The following is a 9,664-nucleotide window of genomic DNA, read 5'->3' on the forward strand; positions in this document are numbered from 1 at the left end:
TGGGCTGCTCATTGGAGCCTGCTACCAGTTCTCAGAAGTAGGCCACCCATAATAAACCTGTCAGGTAGAGTGGACACTGAATTAACACATGTTAAATGGCTCAGGGCACTCTGTAGGTTTCAAAGCTGGCAGGGTGGGCAGGGGCCCTCCTGGAGTGATAGCCCTGAGCATACCTGCCCACCCACGCAGGCTCCTCTAGTACATATTGTTTGACTTCTATGGGCACAGCTGCCATGCTGAGCTACAGTTCTTGTGTCAGACCTTCTGTTTCCTGTAGTCCAAATCTTTTTCTCTTACTTTACTGTCATTTTTATGGAACACATCCTTCAGTATCTTCTTGAGAAAGGATGGAAAGTAAATGTTTTTGAGGTCTTGTGTGTCTGGAAGTATTGTGGCCAGGCATAAAATTCCATGTTAGAAATCATTTTCCTTTAGATTTTTAAAAGCATTTCTCCATCGTCTTCACAATTCCATTGTGCTGTTAAGGAATGTGAAACCATGTTGATTCCTACTCCCTCACATGTGATTTCTTTGTTTCTTTGGAAGTTTGGAGAGTTTTCTCTTGTCACCAGTGTTCTAAACTTTCATAGAGATGGTCTTGTGGGTCTGGTTTTACCCATCGTGCTGGACCCTTGGTAGCCCTTTTAGTCTATTGATACATGTCCTTGAAGATGTGGAATAGTTAGTGAATTATTTCTTTGATTTTTATTTCTTCCATTTTTGTGAGTTTGTTTTTTTTTCTTTATAGAATCCTTTTGTTGTATATTATACACTCCTGGACGAGACTTAAAATTCTTATCTTTTCTCATATTTTCTATCTTTGTCTTTTCCACTTTCAAAGATTTCCTCAACCTTATCTCCCACTCATCCTATTGAGTTTTTCATATCTATTGTGTTTTTAATTTTCAAGAACTTTTTTTCTCTGGATTCTCTTTTTTCTATATATAGTTAAAAAATCCTGTTCTCATTTGATGAAAGTACTATTTGAAGGCATTAAGGAACTTTTTTTTAAAAAATTTATTTTGCTTCCCTCAGATATTTAGAAATTCTTGGCTGCTTCTTACAATAAGGAATTAAAATCTAAAAAGCTTGTTGGAAGCTCTGAGCGTGTGAATAGGGCTTATGAGGTTTTACTATGGGGTGATCTGGGTGACCTGTTTGGTCATACATCTGTCAGTAGATTAAAAAACTTTGCTTTTTGACTGGTCAGATTCCTCGTAGAAGATGCTATAATATATTCTTAGAGGATACAGGTCTGGTTTCTTGGAGTCAAGTGTGGGAAGAGAGATGGGGGAAGGAGGGCATGTCTCTGTATTTAGCATGTGCTGTATTTGTACCATCTCTAATGTCCCTGATGCTGATGGCCATTTTATAAAATGCCCCAAACTCTCTAACCTGGTCTTGTCCTCCATTCCAGATTTCCTGTTTAATTCTGGAAATAAACCTCAACCAAGTGGGGTAAGAGCAGCCTCCGCAACAGGGAGTAAGAGGAAGGGAACCACCTGCTACTGCTCAAGCCTTCATCTTGTCCTCCCTCTGTGAGCCCCTTCCTTCCCCCGCAAGTTCTACAGAAGTTTGGGGCTGCTTTTAACTCACCCTTTTCATTTTTTCAACTACTGGCTTGTGGTTTGACCTATCCATTCTGCTAACTGAAACACTTTATTACTTAATCCATCTGTTTTCTAGCTTCCAAAATTCTGTTGTACTGTCTCATTTGTTCTTCTCATGTTCAGTGAATTTTCTTTTAATACCTTTATTTTATTTTTAACACAATATAGGGGGTGAACTTAGATGCTTTTGTTCCATCTGATACCTTGACCCAGAGGTAACTTTTCATTCTCTTATGTATGTCTTTAACAGAAAGTCTTTATATTAGAATAGTCAAATACTTAATAGAATCAATACTTTAAAAATCTTGTTTAAGAAATTCTTCCCTACTGTGAGGTCATAAAGAGTTAGTTCCTCACATAAATTGTCTGGCTTTCACATTTAAAGCATGAAAGACCTTCCTTTCTCTGCTGATAGGCAATGCTAGCGCTGCCATTGTCCCTTGGGGCTTTTTCTGGACTCTCAACTCTAGGTACATCTGCCTGTACTGCATAGCTTTAGGATACTTTTCACACTGGTGAGAAATCCTTTATTTTATTTTACTTTATTATCATTTTTTTGGCGGCACCGCATGGCATGCAGGGTCTTAGTTGCCCAACCAAGGATGAAACCCATGCCCACTGCAGTGGAAGCTTGGAGTCTCATTTTGGGGGGGGGGGGGTATTTTATTTATTTATTTCCTTATTATCTATTTTGTACATATTAGTGAATATATGTAAATCCCAATCTACCAATCCACCCCCCTCCACCCTACTTTACCCCTTGGTGTCCATACGTTTGTTCTCTACATCTGTGTCTCTATTTCTGCCCTGAAAACAGGTTCATCTGTACCATTTTTCTAGATTTCATATATATGCGTTAATATACGATATTTGTTTTTCTCTTTCTGACTTAACTTCACTCTGTATGACAGTCTCAAAGTCCATCCACGTCTCTACAAATGACCCAATTTTGTTCCTTTTTATGTCTGAGTAATATTCCATTGTATATATGTGCCACATTTTCTTTACCCATTCATCTGTCGATGGACACTTAGGTTGTTTCTATGTCCTGGCTATTGTAAATAGAGCTGCAGTGAACATTGGGGTGCATGTTTTTTTTTAATTATGGTTTTCTCTGGGCATATGCCCAGTAGTGGGATTGCTGGGTCATATGATAGTTCTCTTTTTAGTGTTTTTAAGGAACCGCCATACTGTTCTCCATAGTGGCTGTATCAATTTACATTCCCACCAACAGTGCAAGAGGGTTCCCTTTCTTCCACACCCTCTCCAGCATTTATTGTTCGTAGATTTTTTGATGACCATTCTGACTGGTGTGAGGTGATACAGCATTGTAGTTTTGATTTGCATTTCTCTAATTATTAGTCACGTTGCGCATCCTTTCATGTGTTTGTTGGCAATTTGTATGTCTTCTTTGGAGAAATGTCTATTTAGGTCTTCTGCCCATTTTTGGATTGGGTTGTTTGTTTTTTTGATATTGAGCTGCGTGAGCTGCTTGTAAATCTTGGAGATTAATCCTTTGTCACTTGCTTCATTTGCAAATATTTTCTCCCATTCTGAGGGTTGTTTCTTTGTCTTGTTTCTGGTTTCCTTTGCTGTGCAAAAGCTTTGAAGTTTCATTAAGTCCCATTTATTTATTTTGTTTTTATTTCCATTTCTCTAGGTGGGTCAAAAAGGGTCTTGCTGTGATTTATGTCATAGAGTGTTCTGCCTATGTTTTCCTTTAAGAGTTTGATAGTGTCTGGCCTTACATTTAGGTCTTTATTCCTTTTTGAGTTTACTTTTGTGTATGGTATTAGGGAGTGTTCTAATTTCATTTTTTTACATGCAGCTGTCCAGTTTTCCCAGCACCACTTATTGAAGACACTGTGTCTTTCCTCCATTGTATATCCTTGCCTCCTTTGTCATAGATTAGTTGACCATAGGTGTGTGGGTTTATCTCTGGGCTTTCTGTCTTATTCCATTGATCTATATTTCTGTTTTTGTGCCAGTACCATATTGTCTTGATTACTGTAGCTTTGTAGTATAGTCTGAAGTTAGGGAGTCTGATTCCTCCAGCTCCATTTTTTTCCCTCAAGATTGCTTTGGCTATTCGGGGTCTTTTGTGTCTCCATACAGATTTTAAGATTTTTTGTTCTAGTTCTGTAGAAAATGCCACTGGTAATTTGATAGGGATTGTACTGAATCTGTGGATTTCTTTGGGTACTATAGTCATTTTGACAATATTGATTCTTCCAATCCAAGAACATGGTATATCTTACCATCTGTTTGTGTTGTCTTTGATTTCTTTCATCACTGTCATATAGTTCTGTGAGTATAAGTCTTTTGCCTCCTTAGGTAGATTTATTCCTAGGTATTTTATTCTTTTTGTTGCAGTGGTGAATGGGATTGTTCCCTTAATTTCTCTTTCTGATTTTTCATCAGTAGTGTATAGGAGTGCAAGAGATTTCTGTACATTAATTTTGTATCCTGCCACTTTAACAAATTCATTGATTACCCCTGATTGTTTTCTGGTGACATCTTCAGGATTTTCTGTGTATAGTATCATGTCCTCTGCAAACAGTGACAGCTTTACTTCTTCTTTTCCGATTTGGATTCCTTTTATTTCGTTTTCTTCTCTGATTGCCATGGCTAGGAATTCCAAAACTAAGTTGAATAAAAGTAGCAAGAGTGGACATCCTTGTCTTGTTCCTGATCTTAGAGGAGATGCTTTCAGTTTTTCACCATTGAGAATGATGTTTGCTGTGGGTTTGTCTTATATGGTCTTTATTATGTTGAGGTAGGTTCCCTCTATGCCCACTTTCGGGAGTTTTTATCATAAATGGGTGTTGAATTTTGCAAAAGCCTTTCCTGCATCTATTGAGATGATCATATGGCTTTTCTCCTTCAATTAGTTAATGTGGTGTATCACATTGATTGATTTGCATATATTGAGGAATCCTTACATCCCTGGGATAAATCCCACTTGATCATGGTGTATGATCCTTTTAATGTTTTGTTGGATTTTGTTTGCTAGTATTTTGTTGAGGATTTTTGCATCTATATCAGTGATATTGGCCTGTAATTTTCTTTTTTTGTAGTAACCTTGTCTGGTTTTGGTATCAGGGTGATGGTGGTCTCATAAAATGAGTTTGGGAGTGTTCCTTCCTCTGCAGTTTTTTTGAAGAGTTTGAGAAGTTTGGGTGTTAGCTCTTCTCTAAATGTTTGATAGAAGCCATCTGGTCCTGGACTTGTGTTTCTTGGAAGATTTTTAATCACACTTTTGATTTCATTACTTGTGATTGGTCTGTTCATACTTTCTATTTCTTCCTGGTTCAGTCTTGGAAGGTTATACCTTTCTAAGAATTTGGCCATTTCTTCCAAGTTGTCAGTTTTATTGGCATGTAGTTGTTTGTAGTAGTCTCATGGTGCTTTTTATTTCTATGGTGTCCGTTGTAACTTCTCCTTTTTCATTTCTAATTTTATTGATTTGAGTCCTCTCCCTCTTGATGAGTCTGAAGGTTTATCAAGTTTGTTTTATCTTCTCAAAGAACCAGATTTTAGTTTTATTAACCTTTGCTTTTTTTTTTTTTTTTTTTTTTTTGCGGTACACGGGCCTCTCACTGTTGTGGCCTCTCCCATTGAGGAGCATAGGCTCAGCAGCCATGGCTCATGGGCCCAGCTGCTCCGTGGCATGTGGGATCTTCCCGGACCGGAGCATGAACCCATGTCCCCTGCATCAACAGGTGGACTCTCAACCACTGCGCCACCAGGGAAGCCCTTTGCTATTGTTTTGTTTCTATTTCATTTATTTCTGCTCTGATCTTAATGATTTCTTTCCTTCTACTAATTCTGGGTTTTGTTTGTTCTTCTTTCTCTGGTTCCTCTAGGTATAACGTTAGATGTTTATTTGAGATTTTTCTTGTTTCTTGAGGTAGGATGTATTGCTATAAACTTCCCTCTTAGAACTGCTTTTGCTGCATCCCATAGGTTTTGGATTGTCGTGTTTTCGTTTTCATTTGTCTGTAGGTATTTTTTGATTTCCTCTTTGATTTCTTCAGTGATCTCTTGTTTATTTACTAGTATTTAGCCTCTGTGTGTTTATGGTTTTTACATATTTTTGCCTCTGATTGATTTCTAATCTCAATAATGTTGTGGTCGGAAAAGATGCTTGATATGATTACAATTTTCTTAAATTTACCAAGGTGTGATTTATGACCGAAGATGTGATCTATCCTTTAGAATGTTCCATGTGCACTTGAAATGAAAGTGTAATCTGCTGTTTTCAGATGGAATGTCCTATAAATATCAATTAAATCTATCTGGCCTATTGTGTTTCTTTATTAATTTTTTGTCTGGATGATCATTGGTGTAAGTGAGGTGTTAAAGTCCCCCACTGTTACTGTGTTACTGTCGATTTCCTCTTTTATAGCTGTTAGCAGTTGCCTTATGTATTGAGGTGCTCCTATGTTGGGTGCATATATAATTATAGTTGTTATATCTTCTTCTTGGATTGATCCCTTGATAATTATGTAGTGTCCTCCCTTGTCTCTTGTAACATTCTTTATTTTAAAGTCTATTTTATCTGATGTGAGTATTGCTCCTCCAGCTTTCTTTTGATTTCCATTTGCATGGAATATCTTTTTCCATCCCCTCACTTTCAGTCTGTATGTGTCCCTAGGTCTGAAGTGGGTCTCCTGTAGGCAGCATATATATCGTCTTGTTTTTTTTTTTTATCTATTCAGCAAGCCTGTGTCTTTTGCTTGGAGCATTTAATCCATTTACATTTAAGGTAATTATCGATATGTATGTTCCTATTACCATTTTCTTAATTGTTATGGGTTTGTTTTTGTAGGTCCTTTTCTTCTCTTGTGTTTCCCACTTAGAGAAGTTCCTTTAGCCTTTGTGTAGAGCTGGTTTGGTGGTGCTGAATTCTCTTAGCTTTTGCTTGTCTGTAAAGCTTTTGATTTCTCTGTCGAATCTGAATTAGATCCTTGCTGGGTAATCTTGCTTGTAGGTTCTTCCCTTTTATCACTTTAAACATTATCATGGCGCTCCTGTCTGGCTTCCAGAATTTCTGCTGAGAAATTAGCTGTTAACCTTATGGGAGTTCCCTTGTAATTTGTCAGTTTTCCCTTGTTGCTTTTAATAATTTTTCTTTGTCTTTAATTTTTGTCAATTTGATTACTATGTGTCTTGGCATGTTTCTCCTTGGGTTTATCCTGCCTGGGACTCTCTGCGCTTCCTGGACTTGGGAGGCTGTTTCCTTTCCCATGTTAGGGAAGTTTTCAACTATAATCTCTTCACATATTTTCTCGGGTCCTTCCTCTCTCTCTTCTCCTTTTGGGACCCCTATAATAAGAATGTTGGTGCGTTTAATGTTGTTCCAGAGGTTTCTTAGGCTGTCTTCATTTCTTCTCATTCTTTATTCTGTTCCGTGGCAGTGAATTCCACCCTTCTGTCTTCTAGGTCACTTATCTGTTCTTCTGCCTTAGTTATTCTGGTATTGATTCCTTCTAGTGTATTTTTCGTTTCAGTTACCGTATTCATCTCTGTTTGTTTGTTCTTTAATTCTTCTAGGTGTTTGTTAAACATTTCTTGCATCTTCTCAGTCTTTGCCTGCATTCTTTTTCCAAGGTCCTGGATCATCTTCACTATCATTATTCTGAATTCTTTTTCTGGACAGTTGCCTGTCTCCACTTCATTAAATTGTTTTTTGGGGGTTTTATCTAGTTCCTTCAACTGGGACATAGTCCTCTGCCTTTTCATTTTGTCTGTCTTTCTTTGATATTGGTTTTTCTTCCACAGGCTGCAGGATTGTAGTTCTTCTTGCTTCTGCTGTCTGCCCTCTTGTGGGTGAGGCTATCTAAGAGGCTTGTGCAAGCTTCCTGATGGGAGGGACTAGTGAGCTGAGTTTTGCTCTGGTGGGCAGAGCTCAGTAAAACTTTAATCCACTTGTTTGCTGATGGGTGATGCTGAGTTCCCTCTCTGTTGGTTGTTCGGCCTGAGTCCACCCAGCACTGGAGCCTACAGGCTCTTTGGTGAGGCTAATTGTGGGCTCTGTGAGGGCTCACACCAATGAGTACTTCCCAGAACTTCTGCTCCCAGTATCCTGTCCCCGTGGTGAGCCACAGCCACCCCCCCCCGCCTCTGCAGGAGACCCTCCAACTCTAGCAGGTGGGTCTGATTCAGTCTCCTATGGGGTCACTGCTAGTTTCCCCTGGGTCCTTGTGCGCACACTACTTTGTGTGTGCCCTCCAAGAGTGGAGTCTCTGTTTCCCCACTCCTGTCAAAGTCCTGCAGCCAAATCCCGCTGGCCTTCAAAGTCTGATTCTCAGGGGATTGCTTCTCCCATTGCCAGACCCCCAGGTTGGGAAGCCTGACATGGGGCTCAGAACCTTCACTCCAGTGGGTGGACTTCTGTGGTGTAATTGTTCAGTTTGTCAGTCGCCCACCCAGCGATTATGGGATTTGATTTCATTGTGATTGAGCCCCTCCTACCATCTCATTGCAGCTTCTCCTTTGTCTTTGGGGTGTCTTTTTTGGTGAGTTCCGGTGTCTTCCTGTTGAGAATTGTTCAGCAGTTAGTTAGTTGTGCTTCTGGTGCTGTCACAAGAGAGAGTGCGTGCATGTCCTTCTCCTCCACCATCTTGAACCAATCCGGAAGCTTGGAGTGTTAACCACTGGGACTTCCACGGAAGTCCCGAGCAGTCCTTTTCATCTTGAACTTCAGTGCTTTGAAGTCAGAACTGGATATGAATTCCAGCTCTACCATGTAGTAACTTTCCATCTGTCAAATGAGGCATTGCTGATTGATTAACTTGGAGAGAAGATACTTGAAGAATCATTAATAAGCTACAGATTTCACATTCTATCAATTTATAATCAGCTCTTTTGCTTCAGGGGTACAAAAGGCATTGATGCTATTCTGGATTATTGGAAAGACTGGGAGAAGAAATATTTTTCAGTAGAACTGATGCTTATATCTTTTAAAGAAAAAATAAGAGGACTCTGTAGTTTAGGTGTTCTAGGCATTCAGTAAGCAAATTCTCCTGAAAAAGTTAAGTCAGGTCCTAAGTAAACCATAAAATTACCATATTTTATGTTTTGTGTTTTTTTCATCACAGGATATATGATTGGATGCCTGAACAGCCAAATATATTCCAAGTGGAGCAGTTGGAACGTCTGAAGCAAGAATTGCCAGAGCTTAAGAGCTGTTTGTGTCCCACTGTTAGCCGCTTTGTCCCCTCGTCTTTTTGTGGGGAGCCTGACATCCATGTGGATGCCAACGGCATAGATAATGTGGAGAATGCTTAGTATTTATTGGGCGGAGACCATTCGGGGCATGCATCGCTGTTCTGGGTATTCACTTTTCATCACTGAGCATTGTTTTATCTATGCCTTTTAGGTTTTCAGTCCAGTGAAGCAATAATGAAGTATTTTAATATTTCACTACAGTTCTTGCTAGAATTTCAAGTATTCTATTTAAATCACTTGGCCAGGTATAATTACCAGTCAGTCTCTTTACAATGAAAAAATTTATTGGTTGGTAAATATTTTAAACTAAATATGTAAGTTATAATGTTAAACAAATATTCATTAAAAACATAACACTTTGAAATTAACTATACAAATATCTCATATTTACACTTACTACAGCTTTTCATTTGATCAGGTCTGAAATATTTAGCACTCAAGGAACATGACTATGCATAATTATACCTGACCATGGGAAGAATAAGTACCTCAAATGCATGCATTTGCACTGGTGATCCAACTGCACAAACCTTTGTGCCATCTGTGTATTTTTCACATGAATTGACATTCACACCATTTTCATTCAGTATGAACCTTGAGGCTGCTGCCATTTCCCCACTTAACCAAACCAATGCCTGTGTAAATAGCCTAGAGGTGATCCTTGAAAACTTGTTTCATAAATCTTTCAAAAGTTGTTTTGCATAAATATTAAAATTTCAAAAAGCTGCAGGGTAACTTAATGTATAAAGTATTAAAAGTATGGATTAAAGACTTAGTACAGTAGATGATAATGTATAAATTCTGTTGAATGCATGCTTTTT

At 38.6% G+C, this 9,664-nt stretch overlaps 1 protein-coding gene across 1 annotated transcript in view; it reads left to right on the plus strand.

Moving 5' to 3' along the window:
- Positions 1-8,903, plus strand: part of GPCPD1 (glycerophosphocholine phosphodiesterase 1) — a 54,445-nt gene extending 45,542 nt beyond the window's left edge. Inside the window, exon 20 of the mRNA XM_007448630.1 lies at positions 8,714-8,903. Within this exon, the coding sequence (XP_007448692.1) occupies positions 8,714-8,903 (190 nt within the window). The remainder of the gene's footprint in view (positions 1-8,713) is intronic.
- Positions 8,904-9,664: the final 761 nt, after the last annotated feature.

Source organism: Lipotes vexillifer, unplaced genomic scaffold (genome assembly GCF_000442215.2).
Source record: "Lipotes vexillifer unplaced genomic scaffold, Lipotes_vexillifer_v1.1 scaffold752, whole genome shotgun sequence".
In the NCBI taxonomy this organism is placed as follows: Eukaryota; Metazoa; Chordata; class Mammalia; order Artiodactyla; family Lipotidae; genus Lipotes; species Lipotes vexillifer.